The sequence below is a fragment of the Gavia stellata genome, chromosome 6 (assembly GCF_030936135.1).
Source record: "Gavia stellata isolate bGavSte3 chromosome 6, bGavSte3.hap2, whole genome shotgun sequence".
In the NCBI taxonomy this organism is placed as follows: domain Eukaryota; kingdom Metazoa; phylum Chordata; class Aves; order Gaviiformes; family Gaviidae; genus Gavia; species Gavia stellata.
In genome coordinates this window covers 37942589-37961065 of record NC_082599.1, presented here as the reverse complement: position 1 = coordinate 37961065, position 18477 = coordinate 37942589, and the positions used below count along the sequence as shown (strand labels likewise).

The 18477-nt window shown below is 38.3% G+C and overlaps 1 protein-coding gene across 2 annotated transcripts in view; it reads right to left on the bottom strand.

The window, feature by feature from the left end:
* Positions 1-4889, bottom strand: part of TAX1BP1 (Tax1 binding protein 1) — a 64162-nt gene extending 59273 nt beyond the window's left edge. For both annotated transcript variants that reach the window (XM_059818391.1, XM_059818392.1), the window contains exons 1-2: positions 4849-4889; positions 1688-1871 (exon numbers count right to left, since the gene is read on the bottom strand). In XM_059818391.1, coding sequence (XP_059674374.1) covers positions 1688-1864 — 177 coding nt within the window. In that variant the 5' untranslated portion in view covers positions 1865-1871; positions 4849-4889. The remainder of the gene's footprint in view (positions 1-1687; positions 1872-4848) is intronic.
* Between the last annotated feature and the right edge of the window lie 13588 nt (positions 4890-18477).

The following is an 18477-nucleotide window of genomic DNA, read 5'->3' as shown; positions in this document are numbered from 1 at the left end:
CTTCCTTCCCTTGCGTTGATGAGAATTAGGTGAACTGGAAATTCAGTTGGGGAATTCCATTTTTAAAAAAAAAAAAATCCAGTCACAAAACGTTGGTCTTAACCTCAATCAATACCCTGATTTGATTCATCACACAAGAGCTTGTTTCATATAAAGGAGAGGAAGCACAAGAAATAAGCCACCCTGTGTAAAAGGAGGAGGAGATGTTTCTTTCAGTAGTAGTACTACCTTATACCAGCTAGACATGTTCCTCAAATGACTGCCAAAGCTCTATTACCTGCCACTGCTAAAGTAGAATAAAAACTCGTACCTTGATAGTTTACGGAATCTGTCACAGTCAAGATGAAATCAAAGATACCTGTACATTGTACACAGCACTTCATGTAGTCACTGAAAAACTGTTACATGGTTTTTGTTGGGTTTTTTTTTCCTAATTAGTATTTTTAGGGTCCTATCTGATTGCCTGCCTCCCTCCCTTAGATCAACAAACAAAGCCACAACATTCACTTCTCAAGTTACACTTAAGTAATTTCAAAATGCTTAGGTGTAATATGAACAGCACCCTCTTTTAAAGAAATCTTTGTCAAAAGTTTAAGTTTCATTAATGCTGTTAACTAAACATTTAAGTGCGCTCAGTTACACTATTTGACAAAACTTTGCACACAATCAAGATATACACGTATTTTTAAAAACTTCCTAATAGAGAAATGAGCCTGTTTGCAAGTTAATGCCTCCCTTAAACAATTTAGTGACTGTACAGTCATTGCATATAGCATTAAAAATGCTTCTGATTTGTTATAGAGCACAGTATTTCTGTTTTGCAGAAAAGTAATTTATCTTGAATAAAGACGAACAATCCATTGGCGATCTGCAGCTTACAGTCAAGTCAAGCATTTACATTCTTAAACAGTGGACAGTTCCTAAGGGAAAGGTCCTCCAGTACCAAGACAGTCTGTTACCTTTCTCCCACTGCCAAAGCATCACTTCTTTAAAGCCCAAATCAAAACTTCTATTAACCGTTCAAGTAAGGAATTTAAGCATCATCTACTAGGAGGTATACTGACAAAGAAACATAGATCAAGATCTTAAATAGAAGCAGACATAAGAATTAATCAATTTCTAATCCCATAAATGAAACTTTATTAACTTTTAAAATAACTCCAAATAAATCAAATCACTAACGTGAGGCAGCTTAGATGTGGCCTCGCCCCTCCTCCTTTTTTCAACGGTCTATTTTGAATAATTCTAGTGATCTATACAGCCTGTTCTAGCAAGAAAAATGAGTCAGGGACATGGGTCAGGAAATCTCCAGCTTAGTTTTTGTTCTTTCCACACACACTTCACACTTGCACTGGCTCACACTCTTCATATAGTCATGTGCACAATGTCACTCTATGCCCACACGTCTCTTCTCAAATCATCTCCATTTAATTCTGCACGACACCACCGCATCACAATTTCCCTTTACTCCAGCAGTGTACTCTTTCCTCCAGTTCTGATCTACTGTTTGATCTTTGTTACAAAACTCATACTCCAATAGCAGGAACCAATACATCACTTAAGTGATGTTCCACTTAAGTTTATGAGAGCTTTTACTGTTGTTGGAATTTGTTTTAGGTTTTTTTCCACTGGTAAAAAAGAAGACAGTAAACATTTGAGAAATAGCAATATAACAAGCTTTACCTACCTTGAAAATACCAACCCAGTCTTTCTGATGAGGATGGATAAACTGGGTCAGAGTGTAATGACATTCAAGGTGTGTGTTCGGAAGATAACTTTTTGCCACATTTTGAAAAATCACATGTGCAAAATTGGAAGTCTGCAAAGTGTTAGCTGAAGACGGAACTTCTTGAAAGGATGACATGATTGATCTGTAACAAAATTGTAGAAGTTGCTACTTCAATATAGTGGAAAAATGAGTTAGGTTAAAAAAATTAATCTATATGAAACATACAAGACAGAGAAACCTAACAATTAGCTCCTCTGTTCCCAAAACAGACAGCTATAGACCAAGCCCACCAAAGTGCACTGCCTCAGCATCACTGCAAAACAATCACCTCTTAGAATAAAAGGGCAGTCATTTCAGCAATGACATCAAGATGGAGAGAACGCACCGCTTAGCTGAACACCCTCAGTATTGTAACTCAGATACAGTGGCAGAAAGTGGGAAATAAAAGTGGTGGTATGAAAACAAAGCAGGGTTCTAACTTAATGAAATATTCTTAACTGTTCTGGATGTGGCACAGGAGGAGAAACAAAGCTCCGTAGTTTCCCTACTTTAAACTTTTCTCAGAAACTGTACTGCTCAGTGCTTTTCACAGCATTTTTGTATGTGAAGTTTTTCTTCCCGTCCCAGTAAAAGTAAGAGAGTTCCATTTTAAGATATTTTTAAAAAACAAGAAAGTGTAAATAAACAGGAGGGTTTTGTTTGGGTTGTGTTTTCTTCTTCTTCAAGAGAGAGTTCTCTTGCCTCTGTGGGCATCTTTTACGGTTCTCACTGTAACACATATGCTCTCAGCCCTGCATGCTTAGCTTCATTACCATAAACAATGGACTTCATTGATAGCAGGAACATTTAGGTATGCATGCAGTTTGATGGATTAACACTAATCAGTTGGACTGCAAAAGCTTTTAATCATGCTTTCCATTCACCACCTCATTCAGGATACATAGTGCTAGAAATTACCGCAATGCAAGATGCTTCACAAGCAGAACAAGGATGTCCCTTCCTCAGATTTGGCAATATCTGCCAAAAATGTAAAATGGCCAACTGAGAAGTTTCAAGTGTTTGATTTATTTCAACATACAATCACAAGTTTGTCGAAACACTTGATATTAGGAAGATTGTGCCTTATATGTCTAACATACTTCTAGAAAGATGAGCCATGCTATTCTTGCAATTGCTATTAAAATTAATTTTATACTGACCAAGCAAATTCACACCTTGAACGGGGTAATTGCCAAGTGCGTGACATAATATATTACTTTCATCGAAGATACATGAGGAAAGCAATCCCAAAAAGGGACAGGCCACTGCAAGTCTCAAAAAGTTCAAAGATTAAAAGCTGTCTGTGTATTTCCTATAGCCCGTTAAAATTTCTTTTCACCAGTTAAAAAATTAGTAGCAAAGAGCTCGTGTTTTCTGAAACAAAATGCACTCTGAAGTGAACAGGTATTCATCATTCAAAACAAGGAAATGATAAACAAGGATTTTTTAGGTTTAAGCTCTCAATGTTTTAAGCTTATTACTGCCCAATTTAGTGTAATGCATGAAGTACATATGGGCAGCCATTACATTATTCTGATGTATCAGATGTCAAAAAGCAGTTTGTACCATGAACAACACAAGCAATAAGATAAAATGCCAAGCTTGTGAAAATTAACAGATAAAGGACAAAAACAAAAACTTACACAAGCAAGAAATTGAGTAACAGCTTTTGAGAGACAATGGGGTACACACAAATCCTATCTGTTATCTAGCTTTCGAGTCCAGAAGAGCGTAGGAAATTTTACAGCATAGCAAAACCATGAAAACTCCTGCACCTCTCAAAACAGATTACATTTCAGTCATCTCAAATCCACTCTGAACTATAAATGGTATGAAGCAGCAGTTTCTACAATTCTAAAAGAAATAGAATAGCCTTAACTTTTTTTCAAGTGCAACAAATCCATTCATTTTTAGTAACTCAGTAGCACCTGAAGCCAAATAGCATTGACATGAAACAGACTGTTTCAGTGTCATTACCCATGATAAGTACAAAAAGAGTAAACAAAGCATTAATAACAAAACCAATTGAATTTAACTTTTTTTTAAATAGGTCTATTTTAAAAATTGGATATTACAAAAAAAAAAAAAAAACCACAAAACCCACACCACTAAAAAAAAACACCAAAAAAAGAAACCCCAAAACATTCATTTCTGCACACTGGTTGCCAGCTACCACAGCTGAGTACTAGCCTTAGTGAAACCAGTAAAGAGAGACTGGTTTCTAAGCCAAGCCCAAAGCAGAACTCTTCACAAATCTGAACTTGTGCAGACCAGCAGAATCATCTGGGATTACTGCTCCCCAGCAGGAAAATCCCCGGAGCTTAGGTGAAGCTGTGATCGACTTACAGTTCAAGGATAGTTTAGGGGATGCTGGGTGCCTGCTTATCTAGTTCACAGCTACCGGTTGGGAAAGAGGGGAGGAGGAGGAAGAGCTACGCTTGGACTTCGTTACTGACACGACAAGCGATTCCCTCGGGGAGGCTGAACGACGCGTTTGGTTGTACGCACCGAAAAGGACGGAAGGATGAAAAGCTCGTCAAGCAGGAAAAACAAAAGCAGGACGAGCCGCACCGCCCCAGCCAGCTCCTCCCGGAGTCCTCCAGCTGCGGCCCCGGCGGCACGGGGCGCACCTGACACCCCCGGCCCCTACCTGCCCTGCCTTCCCCCGCTCCGCGGGGCCGGCCTGCGCCCTGCCGCCTCCCGTCCTTTCTCTAACCCCCGCTCCGTCAGCGGCCGCCGCGGCCTTACCTGCCCGCCGCCGATCACCTTTGCTCTGGGCCTTCGCAACGCGCTACCCACCGTGGCGGGGGAGAACCCGGCCGCCTCCCACAGCACGGCCGCCCGGGCCCCGCGCCCCTCGCAACGGCCGCCGCCCCCCACTTTCTCCCCTCCCGACTACGGCCGTCCCAAGACAGCGGGGGCGTGGGGGGAAGGAGGAGGGAGGGCCGGCTTCCCAGTGGCGCAGAACTGGAGCCGGCGGCCTAAGGGCCCCACCCGCCCCAGCGGCTGCTGGAGCCCGGCAGCAAAGAAAGTGTCAGATCTGCCCGTGCCCCCCAGCCAGGCCCGGGAGGGCCCCTTACCTAGACAGGCGCGGAGGGCGCCGGGGACATCAACATGGGGCCTCCGCCACCAGCGCCTCACAACCCCGCCCGCCGACGTCACTTCCAGCCCCGGCCCTGCCTGCGCGGGGGCGGGTCGCTGGCGGGGAACCGGCTGGAGCTGGAGCCGGCGGGGGTCCGGCCAGGCCCGCCCCGCCCCGCCCCGCCCCGCCCCGCCTGAGGCCCCTCAGGCCTTCGCGCCCTCCCACAGGGACGCGCCTTCAGTGGGGCGAGGGGGCCTGGGCAGGGCTGCGTTCCCAGCCGGCGTAGAGCCGTGCAGCTGTTACCTCCACGAAGTGCACCTGCCCCCGCCACTGTTCCCTCCCTTCATGTTCGTTATTACATTACCTCTATCATACCCTAATTTAATTATCTCCTCCTCCGTCCCAGTTCCAGAACACAGGCACACTTGCACCTCGTAAGTCGCCACCGTTAATCTCCCAGCCTTTGCAGGTCTTCCCAAGCTGACGGAGGGGTGAGAGAAGAGTGACTGGAAATGCTGACACACAGTTCTCCTGCTTGCGTACATTGGCAGATCTCCATGAAAGTACATTACCTCATAAATACACTGACTTGCCTTGATTTTCATCCAAAGTCAAGTCATAGGTCACTTACCAGAGTAACAGGGCTGAGTAACAACCAACAGTGATGAGTAACCGTCACTGGTACGCGGGACTTCTCCCAGTACACCCAACGTTGTTCGCTACGACAAATTGTCTTCAAGATCACCTTTACCTCTGCTGCTACTGTTTCTTACACATTTTCATGCGTATTCTCAACAAACAGGCTATGTGGAGAGACATAATATTATTATTACAAATAATATTATATTCTAGAATACCATAGAATTAATTATTAGAATTATTGACTTAGGTTTTTGACAAGTTCACCAGCTTTTTCATGGTCAGTCCTAACAGAAATGAAACTAAGCTGGAGCATAAGATAAATTAATCTTACTTGTTGTACTTGCTTCTGTTCCATGCTTCTTGTTTCTGGAAACAATCTTATATCTTCAGGTGTATCACAGGTTACTAAGTAATCCTTTGATTTGTATACACAATTGATAATCTCTTATATCATCCATACATTTCCATTTTCCCCAGAAAGCAATAAATTCCCTGCATTGTACTAATAGATCATTTTAGAAGACACGAGAGGTGTATGTGCAGCACTCTCTCCTTTAAGACCAGATCAATTTTTGTAGTGGAAAATGAAACTGGTAACGTTAATCAGAAAAGCAATAAACATTTCCAAGGAGGTCAGGACAGCTATTTCTTCTTATCTCTAGCCTCCATTTCTTCTCCTCACTGCTCTTTGCTCTGTATGACCTGATAAAGGGCTGTCTAAGAGTCACAAGACGTTGTTCTCGTGTGGGCTGGGACTTGGGAAGAGCTTGGGGTTTACAGTCACTAGCTGGGGAGTATCAATGTTGGTGAGACTGACAAGTAGTTTTGCTTTCATTTAACACCATTATAATGCTGGTTTATGGGAGTATAATAGGAAGTGTGAAATAAAGATGTTCTTTGGCAGCTAACAGTTTTTACAGTGAATGCTTGGAAAAAACTGTCTCCTAATTAAAAAAAAAATCCCCAATTCTGAGTTTTCTAAGAAACTTGAGGTATTTCCATGCTCAGTTCATAACTGTTCGTTCAGTCAAAAGAGTAAGTTATGGTTTAGTCATAATTCAGTATTAAGTTATTATTTCTATTGCTAAATGCCTATGTAAGAAGTAGAACAAACTACATATGCCGGTTGTCACATATACAGTGTAAATACTAGGACAAATAAATCAAGAATAATCTTTTCTTGCACTTATATCCACAAATTTCAGGAAAAAAAGTATTTTTAAACTCTATATCTTCATCACATATATATAGTGGTTATAAAATATAATATAAAAATATTTCTTCAATTATTCAAATTAAGAACACTTCTTAATGAAATAAATGTATGATTTAATAAGTGTTCTCACGTATGTATTTGTATCCTAAGTTTAGATGCCAATCTTATCCCTCTGGAATTTATAGCTATTTTACAGAAAGATGATGCAGAGCTTTTTCAACATCAACAATCAGTATGCTTGTACTGGTACAAACAAAGATTTGGATCAAGAAAAATGTGATTGGAACTGCTGAAACTTGCACTTGCTCTGAGAATTAATGGTTGAGTGCCTTAATCAGTCTGAATTTTCTAGGCAGGGATCATGAGACACCATCTCCCGAAATTCATCCATGTGATATAAATCTTTTGGAAAATTTGCTTTTGAGTAGGAAAAAAACACATTATTTTCCTATCTTTGCCTACATTCTCTGCAAAATATTTAAAATTGTGAAATAAAAAAGAAGTTTGATCAGCATTTCTACTGAATCCTTAGTCTTGTGAGACTCTCTAATACACTAATTCAATTAGAAAAGCTCATTACAGGTATGATGCCAATAATCCCATTTCCTTCTGACTTGTTTTTCACCTTTCAACGCCACTGATTTTGGTAACAGGGAATTGTTTTCATTCAAGCCAGTATTTTACAATAAATGGTATACTTTTCAGGTATACCAGAACTGTACTCTAAGCATGTAGAATCCGTGTTTAGCCAATATTTGGGTGGGTTTTTAAGGAAAAAATTATGAACATCAAGTATCTTTTTGGTGCAATTCTCCCTATACATGTCATAGAATCAGAACTATGGAGGTTGGAAGGGACCTCCAAAGCGGCTTGAAGGAGAATATGTTGCTCAGGGCCTTCCCCGGCCACGTTTTGAATGTCTCCAAGGATGGAGATTCCACCATCACTTAGAGGGCCTCTTCCAGTGGTTGAAAACACTCATTGTAAAAAGTCTTCTTTATATCAAATTGGAATTTCCCATGTTCCAATTTTGTCTCTTGACTCTTGTCCTTTAACTGTGCACCTCTGAAAAGAGTTTGGTTCCATCTTTTCTACACTCTCTGCTTAGCTGGTTGTAGATAGCAGGAGGGTCTCCCTGTGGCTTTCTCTTCTTAAGGATGAAAAAAATCAGTTCTCTCTCTTTTTGTGTCTATATGTACAATTCCCAAAGAATGTATGTCTCATTTTGTTGGTGAAAAACATTTCACCAGGGTATTTATTTGGAAATAAAAAGGTGGCAGAACCCTTTTCTTAGTGTCTAAATTTCTTAAGTGCATAAATATGAGGACAAATATACAGTGGCAAATTAAGATAGTGGTTTTGATAGAAATATTAAATAAGGTAAAATGTATGTGAATGCAGTAACTGGATTTAAACATTGCTACATTCAAAAGAAGTTTTAAATTCAGTCTGGGACATAAAAATCCCTCTGCTTTGTAATTATACTGAGACTTTCTTTGCCAGGATGAGACTAGTCCCTCTTCAGGCACAAGATGAATGAGGAATAAAAACTGTAAGCAGCTAACCGGGATTGCCAAAGGAAGTGTGGGGCAATGGGGAACAGAGTCGAGTATGTTTGGAAAACATTTACTATTTTCATAACTACACTATCTTTTTAAACCTCTGAGCTCCTTTAGCAGTTTGTAGCCTTGAAATTAGAAATGGGGCCCCATCACATCTGTTTAACCTCAGGTATATTTAAACTTTTATTCAGATCCAGTGCCTAACATTTTTTCTGTTTACTTTCTGTGTTACAGCCTGAACCAAAGCCATGATGAGTTTTGGATCCAGCCCTGAATTCTTCCCCTGAGGCCTATCTTTGCTTTGTATGAGTGACACAAAAATTATACATTTCTAGTTTTTATTACCAGAGAAAGGTACTCGATGTTGTGTATATTCAATCTATTGGCATGACATGATGATATTGATGAAGTGTGGTAAGGAAACGCTTTGGTTCTAATGATTTGATTTCGTTTTGGTTTGACTCCTATTTCAACACTCCCAGCTTTTAAAAGTATGGGCCATGTGAGATATAACACATATATATATCAATGTCACTAATCGGAAGCTCTTTCTGGTCACGTTGTAAAGCACACTTAATCAACTTCTTTAAGATCATGTTACAGAAAGCTATTAACTATACTCTTAAAACAGTTAAATAGTTACAAATAATATTTTATGCTATGGCTGACAACACTGAATCGCCCAGCGTTTAAGGAAATCTAATCACAGGGCTTGCAGACTTTGCCTTCCAGTAAGATGGCGTGGCAAAACTTTGGAACATATTAGAAATCACATAATATTGCTAACATTTTCTATTAAGGAGAAAGACTCTCTCTGTACATTTTGGATTTCTTTTCCAACACTTAATTGCAGCTGATGAAGAAAAGCTATTCAAAAGCTGCCAGGATTTTTAAATCTGTATGAGTGAGACTGATGAAATTTGTGGATTTTCCCAAAAGAGTATAGGTGAGAGCAGACATGTAAATTTTGTATGTGTGTACATGTACACTTGTGACATAGAGACGAGAGAGCACGAGCTTACTCCTAAGGTGTGAGACTTGGCAGCGCTGCACTGTACAATGGGCACAAGAAACCGCATGTCTGTAAATGACCGCGTTTGAATTGCTGTTACTTCACTGTTGGGTTACTGAATTGTTAAAGTGAAAAGGAATGTTTTTAATAAATGCAAATAATGAATTAAATGCTTGCACATACTGAGGCTTTACTCTCTGGTGTGTAATTAATATATGTGCACTGGAAACCCAGGTCTGGGGGAGTGTTTCATTTCTTATTTATGATGTTTGCAAGGGTTTTTCTTCCTTCTAGCATACCTCTTACTGGCATGCGCAGAACTGCATGTAAATGACCACTGAGTAGGTGTCACTTAAATCTTAGCAGATATGGAACAGGTAAATACCTTTGGTTTGTATGCTTTGGTAGATTTACTGTTACTCCTAGCCTTTTATCTTTGTTATCTGAAAGTAATAGGAAGCTCCCAAATGACCAACATTTTGTTTTCAGAGGCAGGAAAACTACATGTGGCAGGAAACAAACAAGCAATGAGATTTCAAAGTTCTTGTACCTCAGGGAACAGTGCTTAACCTTGAGGGACCGAAAGTAGAACGACACTTTCCACAGCTACCTACAGCGTGCTTCTTGTATCCCCTTCTGGGTCCCCCTCCAGCACTGGCTGCCACCGCTGACAGAGCACAGAAGTGTCTGTATACTGTATCTGCAAGAAGCTTGGCAGCTTTCCTATTTTCTCACAATGGTATATATTTTTCTCAAAGGATCTAAAGATGTCTGAGTCCTCATACTAATGCTGTCTCCTGCTCCCCTCTCCTGGCTCTAGCAGTTCTTGTGTCTCCACCGCTTTACTAGTATTTCTTGCTCCTTGGCTCTCTGAGCAGCTGCATCTGTCACATCACATGCTTGAACTGGGAAGCTTCGTGCTGCTCCATGACTCCCTGCCAAGGCCGGTACCACCCCACCAATAGCTCATGCTCACACTTGACTCGGCACCGAGGAGAAGGGCTGTCAGGTTGTGCCTGGCCTGGGACTTGAGACAGAGAGTGACTCACGCTGCTTTTCCCCATAGCCCCACATTCAGCTTGGAGAGGGGTCTAAACCTCTTGTGTTTCTATTTGTATGGAAAACTTCTTGGCCAACAGATCTTGAGTCGAGGTTCTCACCTTCTCCTACTGCTTGAGCTCTGAAATTCCTACACTATGCGATCTTAAATTCTATGCAAAAAATAATAACCATATGGTTACACACATTATGTACAAATCAATTACTAGGAAGCGTGCTAAAACTAAAATTTGTATTTAATTCATCCCCAATTATTTTTTATTCTATTGTGTCTATTAACATTGTACAGCGTAGAATGTTGGATTTGCTGTGCAAATTTACATAAAGTAATGCAGTCTTTCTGATTTTATTTGATCAGCACCACTTAGAAATGCAAACTATATTTTTACCACACATATCCTATCATTTTTTTTAAACTTTCATACCTTTTCTTATTTCACAGATTAATTTCCTTGTATAAGGAATATTTTTAAAAGGCAGCATACTGCAGTGGTTACACTTCTACAACTTGCTACAAAAAGAAACAGATTTAATGAATGGATCTCCCTTTTGCTAATAAATAGTTTACATTTCAATGTAGCAAAGTTACCAATACTGTCCAAAGTGTGGTTGCAGGTTGTTGTGTTTTGGACCTGGAATCTTTCAATCAAAATATAATTTATATTATTAATATGGGTAACAACTCTTACTCTTTTAAAAACACAGTACAGTCACAGCCATGACTTACAGCTTTAGTTCACTACATGGCAAAGGATCTGTTGGGCCTGTAATAAGTGTTTTGTATGCAAACACCATGCTTAGAATCTGTTTTTGCAGTGTACATTTCAGTTATCTTTATTGGGTTATGTCAGTGGGCAGCATTTGGTCTGTATATCTGCTTGTTTTGAATATACCATGTTTGTGCTGAAGGAGACTTTTTAAGGCTTTATGAAACTGCCTGCTTAAATGCTACCACTGAGACCTGACTGAGCTCGTCAACAGTACCTGTTACTAATACTGCCTGTAAGTAGTGCAGCTTTTCCTTAAAATTGGGTGATAGAGGTGTAGGAGTCTGAAAAACACCAAGTTATCTTAACAGTTTTTGAGAACTGTACCCATAATAAACTGCACATTGATTTATATATTTATTTATTTATTTATTTTATTTATTTTAGTATTCCCAGAATCCAGGCCTTTTTCTCCCTGTTAGAAGAGATGCCAAAAGAAAATTCAGTCTGTAGTTCTCTCTCTCCTTCCCAGACCTTTGTTGACTTGCGGTCCCCATTCTGCTGTAATTAGTCAACCGCCAAGGGAGAGTTCATTGGCTGAATATTCTTCCTAGTCCTCTTCTAAATTCAGATATAGTTAGCCTTAGTTTTTGTTGTATTAATCACAGAGTTGCCGGGGCCAAATCAGCTCATTTGTCAATGGGAATTTGCACAAGGTTCCAAGTGGGATGAATTTTTTCCCTACAAAAGAGCAGATCTTACGAATTGCACCAATTGGATGTCTAATATCATCCTGATTTTCCATTTACATATTGCTTTTTGATCATTTTACACTCAATTTTTCCCTTAGAAATCATTTATATCACAACTGTAGTTGGCCCTCAGTATTATTAGGTAGCATGAAATATACTCAGTGATGGTATGAAAGTTATTTTCAATAGGGCTTATGAAGAACAGCTGAGCAAGTATGACCTTCTGAACTCAAAGTGTTTGTTTACTGGGAACTATATTCCAGTTCTCTACATTTAATCTGTCTTGGACCAGGCTGACATTCCCCTGCTAGATTTACTGTATCTCTAGAGGCTATTAGAAACACAACATTGTCACCGCTTATCTAAGAAAATGATAATAGGATTTTATTACCCTAGTGATAACATTTATACATTTATATTAATTTTTAATAGTAACAAACCAAAGTTTGATTTCATGTTCAGTGAAGATAATGTGTTACTGGGGGAAAAAATAAACCATTCAAAAAGTATTTTTCTTTCAAACAAATCAGTCATGGAAAATATTTTTTATTCCATCTTATTTGTAAATCAAAGCTTCGGTTTGTGTACATGAGCAGGCATACTACGTTAGTTTTACAGAAATAATAATAATGAGGAAGTCTGACTTAGAAAACAGGCTTTCCTAAATCAACAACTCTGGATTTTGGAAGCTTGTCATGATGTTTTTTCTTGCGCATATTTTCCTAGAATTTGTCAAATATCAAAAGGCAGGCACAACAGACCAGATTTGCATTTCAATTATATTTAGTTATATTCAAGGTGTCCAGAGGAAATTAATTTGTTATTAGTGGTGGCATTGTTATTGTTATTTTTATTATTACTAGTGGTACTAATGATTATAACTGGTAGCATTAGACTTAAAATCATAGCAAAGTTTTAGTTTAGTATTGTGTGCTTTTAGGGGAGACTCTTAAATGTATTTCTTAATTAGATTTAACTGGTTACTTTTAGTGTAAACAACATCTCTCTCTGTGTAATGTAAGCTCATAATTTATCTCCCAGCTCAGACAAGAAAAATCAAATTACTTTTTAATTTCAGTAAGTTGTACATTAACAAAAGGCCTTTTCTTATTTTAGGAAAGCAAATTACTGCATCTCTCCCCTTTTTTTCTTTTTTTCTTTTTTTTTTTTAAATTTTGGTAGAACTCTGATACTATAATGCTGACCTTTACCAAATGATCCTATTGTTTTGGTGACCAATACCCTAGTGACTCTAATCAGCCTAGTGGCTTTATTGGAATTCATATCACAGTTAGCACAGATGAAGCATGGATCATTTTTTATGGACAAGCAGCATATTCCTTCTAAAAAGTATTGTTATCTGATAGTTTCTTCTCCAATTTTTCACTGCAGCTAACTATTACTTTTCTTAAGTGCTGTTACTTTAAAGTAACCTATAAAATAGTCTGTGGTAGGGAGATGCATTAATATATAACAGAGATTTAAAACAAAATTAATAATAAACAAGCTATTCCATAGGTATGCATGCTACATGGTGAAATTATAGTGCTAGATAGACTTAAACTAAATGTGCCGGTTGTATTTAGAACTCTTAAATGTTACATAAAGTGCAGTAATCTTAAATTTTCAATAGGACAGAATGGAGATTTGTTAAAATAAAGTTTCTGCAACTAACTGCCTCATGTAGGTAAACGTTCCAAATCTTTTTATTACAAATTCCTTTCAAAAATCTTTCAATGGACAAGATAGTCTAGGCAATGCAGGCAATACAGGACCACAATAATGGCAGTAGTTTTATCTTTGTGTGGAATAGAGGAGATATTTTGATCTATATTGATTTGTCTGCTGCTCTTGTAAAGGTCTTCTCTGTCCTTTTGCACATTAAGTTGATGTTTCCTATATCTTTTATATAGCTAAAATTCTGAAGGAATTAAATTTATTATCAATTGCATGCACAAAAGATATAAAACTGAGTCCAAATTTTGCAACCAAGAATAGAAAATAAAAGCTGGTTCTTTTGCTGAATTATATTACTTAAGTAACAGTGTCTCTGTGTCAAAAGTTAATTACTTGCTGTCTTGATTTGCAGTAGGTTATGTTCCTGGGTACTAATTCTTCTAGCAAGCCAGTGCTACACCTTACTCCTCTAGGGACATTATGTTGCTTCCTATAAAACCAGGAACAAACTCCTAAGAATGTCAATACGAGCAAGACCACTTCCCATTTTGGCAAAGCCAAGATTTTGCTCAGGAGCATGCCGCACAAAGAAAATATTTCTGAAGCAATGTGATTTACACTTCGGTGGAGGAAAACCCAAGGACTGGGTAAGTGCCAGTATTCCTGGTTTTGTATCATAGATTAGTTCAGGATTTTATCAGAGTAATGTGATGTTGATACTTATCGACTGATACGCATATGTTGGTTGGAAAATAATGTAACTATTTTTCCTGTGGTTTATATGCGTGCATCTTTTCCTGGGCAACAATTACCTAATCTTTCCTTAGGCCCCTAACTTGCCATGTAGCTTTTCCACATTGCTTTTCCATGTTGCCCTACCATGTTAATTTTCTTTTCCTATGTCCGTACTCCGTAACTAGCAGAAGGGCACTGAGTGACTGTTTTGAGCAATTCCCACACCTATCAGTGTGTTCTATATGTAGTGCATTGCAGGTAGAAGTAAAAATACAATGACCATGATTGATACCAGTTCATGGTTCACTACTAAATGACATACTGCTGCAGAATATATCATACAATTCAGCAAGAAATAAAGCAGTTCAGATGACACAAAGTTGGTTTTTTTTTTTTTCTGTAGGCAAAAATAACTACTTGCATTGCTGCTTATACATTCCAGTTAGTTATTTGGTGAAGTGCACACAGCTAGGAAATGAATGCTGCCCTGACAATCCCAACTCAAATATTTACAAACATGAAGAATGTCATATTATGCTGGACTCAAGGTCCCTCTAGCCCAGTAGTCTATCTCCAGCAGTGTCCAGTCAGAGAGGAAATATGCAGGGATATTTCTCTGGAATGCTCTCCCAGCTCCAACTATTTGTAGCTCAGGGATTCCTGAGCAGCTTCACTGCGCTTTTATTGCATTTGACAAACATTATGAAAGCTCTCCAATGCAGAGAAGTAAAGGCAACAAATGCAAGATGAAAGGTTAGAAGGAGGAACAAAAAGCACTGTAGGCTTGGCTGCCAATTCATTTTGATTCAAGTCTCAAATGCACTTTTGCATCCACTGTAGTTTCTTTTGGCTACACTAAGCAGTGTTAATGTCGAATTTAAGTATCACTCTGCAATGAGGGTACCATTTTACAGGTGTCATATGCCTGTAACTCTCACTAAATTCAGTGAAAATTATGCTTAGTTATCAACCCAGACTATAAAACTCCATGTCCTGAAAAGGAAATCTCCCAAAACTAATGGAAAATTTAAAAAACCGTGATCAAATGTAATTATCCTGCATCAACAGAGTTAAAGTCAGGGGCAGGCTCTGAAAGTGAATCTGGATACCCTTAGCATAATTTGACACAGTGCATGTATTTCCCTTTGCTTTCAGAGGTTCCTTATTAAGGGGAAAAAAAATCTTTAAATCTAAGAAAATGCAAATTGACAAAAAATACTATAAATGTACTGTGTTTTTAGGGTTTTTTAATTATTTGGTTTGCCTTTTTATGTAAGACCTTTAAAGCAAACTAAGATGGCCACATTTTCAGCACTAAGAATAAAAAAAGTAGCCTTCTTTACATTATTTTCTCTTTATTTACATGTTTGTTGATTTTTCCTTACATGCCTTGGAACTTAGTGGGCACAATGTACCAACAGGTAGAAAACTACCTACCTACAGTATCTCAATAGTAGCTGCTTTTTGTATTATGAGTGCTCTAACAAGTTCTCATGTTCTAACATCCATGTTACAAGGTGACAAATGTTACAGAGCATACCTAAGGTCCACACATACTTCTTACAGTGCAAGAAAATAAATCTCAGGCACTTAAACACAAAGGTCTTGATTTACAATGTCACTAAGCATTCATTGCGTACGATATAAATAAATACACACGAGTTTTTGATGATCTAACAAGCTGGGATACAGGACCATGCAGTATAAAGGTACTCTATCTTTTTCTCCACATTTCTCAGATCCTGCAGAAATGAGCGAGCAGCAGTCTACAAAGCAAGATGACATGGTAACTATCTGTTAATAATAGCAAGGCAGTGTGGCTTAATGAACATGGTAATAATGGTCATGGATATGACATGGTTATATGATAACGACAGTCAAGAAAGTTGCATTTTCTTTCCCTTTTCTGTCACTGATGTGTTGTGTGACTGGGAACCTCACTGGTCTTCCCATCACCAAGAATTTGGTTTTACATTACTAATACCCAGTAGTTTAGGAGCAGATTTAAGAGCTTTCTGTCCCACTCATTCATTCCAGCTTGGCCCATTGAGTCCCTACAGAGCGAGGATCAGTGTGCCAGTGCAAGCATTTGTTGGGGCAGACTGTAAAACAGATGAGTGAAAGGGAGCTGGTTAACAACAGTTATATTGGCATACCTGAGAGGGCCATAAATTGTAAGGCAAGGATGGGGATGAGCAGCCGGGGCAAAAGCAGTGGGGATTTTCTTTTAAATCCTGCTCATTTCACAGGTCCAGTATAGAAAGCTGTCAAAAAGCAAATGAACTGGCTGACTGATGTGGAGGGGGGGCTCCAGGTATGCTTAGGTTTGAGGAGCAACAATGACTTAAATGGTTTTGGCAGCTGAAAGATCAGTTCTTATAATGACAGCTATACTCTTTTTTATAAAGCACTGTAAGATCTACTGGTGAAAACAGAAATGTACCAGTTATATGTTTACTACTTGTCATTCTCATATATAATTTTCATGCTGTTCTTTTTTCTGTATTGTACAAAATGAACTCTTCAATTAGAGTAGAGCAACAAGTAGGCTAGCAAGTTTTCCTTAAGAAAATAGTTCCTTCCTGCCATAATCAGTCAGATATTTTGAGGTCCCATTTCATGCCTAAATCATAAGGTTGGCATTACTGCTTTTAAGATACAATACACCATTGATAGAACAAAACTTTAAAGCCAATTAGATGTTGGCAATCTTCCTACCATTGGCAAAGGCACACTTGTTAACAGTTCCCCTTTGTGGCATGTTTGCAGTGTAATCACTGATTTCTGGAAAGCTTTTTTGGCACTTCAAGATATTTTAAAATATCTAATGAATTTATTTTTATAGACAATTTTAGACTTTATTCACATTACTTTAAAGCATTTTACTTTAAAAAGTAGGAGTTATATGCACTCAAATGAGGTATGTATCCCCATTTTTAACACAAGGAAAAATAATTTGTAGAAGCAAGCTATACAAATAGTAGTTTATTTGCATTTTAACTAGTTAACCATTTCAGAAATCATCACCTACAAATCTTTATGAAACACTGTCTTACTAGGTGTAAGTAAGGAGATACTGCTGCTTTGTTGGAAAAAAACAGAACATTTTTATCCTGAGTTTTAATATAAGTAAAAGCCTTCATGGCTATTTACTTAAAACAAAAGTATTTTGACATTAACAAAGCTTTTTTCTTCATTTTGTGTGGAAAGAATGTGATTATGTTGGCAAAGAAATAAGAAATACACAAAATTAACTAGGAAGGCTTAATTTATAGTGAGATAAACTTTTACGAAAGGCAAAATTATTTTTAACAGAATGAGCTAACTTTACTATAAGCCTATTAAAAGTTCAAACATCACTAGAGGGCATTTTGGAGAAAATAAAAAACACAACAACACTATTAATTTCATTTTCTCCCTTCTCCTGCAAATGCTCTGCAATATGGTAGCCCTGCACCATCTGGTCCTGCAAATGCTTCCTTCCTATACTGGCTACCTTAGAAGTACTAAACTACTAGTATCAGTTGTATCAGTGTCCATTACGTGAGCAGAGATTCCATTTAATCTAATCTCAGGTATTTCATCTGTCTGCAAAAGCATGTTCTGTACAAACGCAATGTAAAAACTATAGCAAGATAACAGAGGACATGTCTGTAACAATAGAGTTTATTCACAGGTGTGTTGGCAAAGTAACATAAGGCTAAGTCTACTACACTTTTTTCTATAGGACTCTCCTTCTTCCAGTTTCTCATGCTTTGTTTGGAAGTGATTGTAGTGCATTTTTATTATGCTGGTACAAAGTGGAATTCTCCTCATATACCTTTTAAACAAAGAATGCTTTATTTATACTTACACAAATAAAACCCTCTTAGACATGATAAAGGTCTAGGGAAAGATGCAGTTATGCAGGTAAAGCTGCATGTTGTAATGAGAGTTAAAAATCTGAATGCAACGACCACACTGAGTGTAGCATTAGGCTCTTCACTTGATCCACCTGTCTATTCTTAATGCCTCAAAAAAATAAAATTAATTACTTTTCTAACTCAGTTCAGACTTGATAGGAGTCTACAAAAAGTAGGAAAAGGGTCAATGACTCTGAAAATGTAAGGCAGTGAAGAATCAAGCTGGAAGGCAAAAAAAAAAAAAGTTTTCAAAGTTCTGTGTGATTCCGTGTAAAATTCAGGTTTTAATGACTTCCAATGACCTTATTTGGACTACACCCCAGTACAGATTTCTGCCAGCATAGCTGCATTGATGAGGAATCA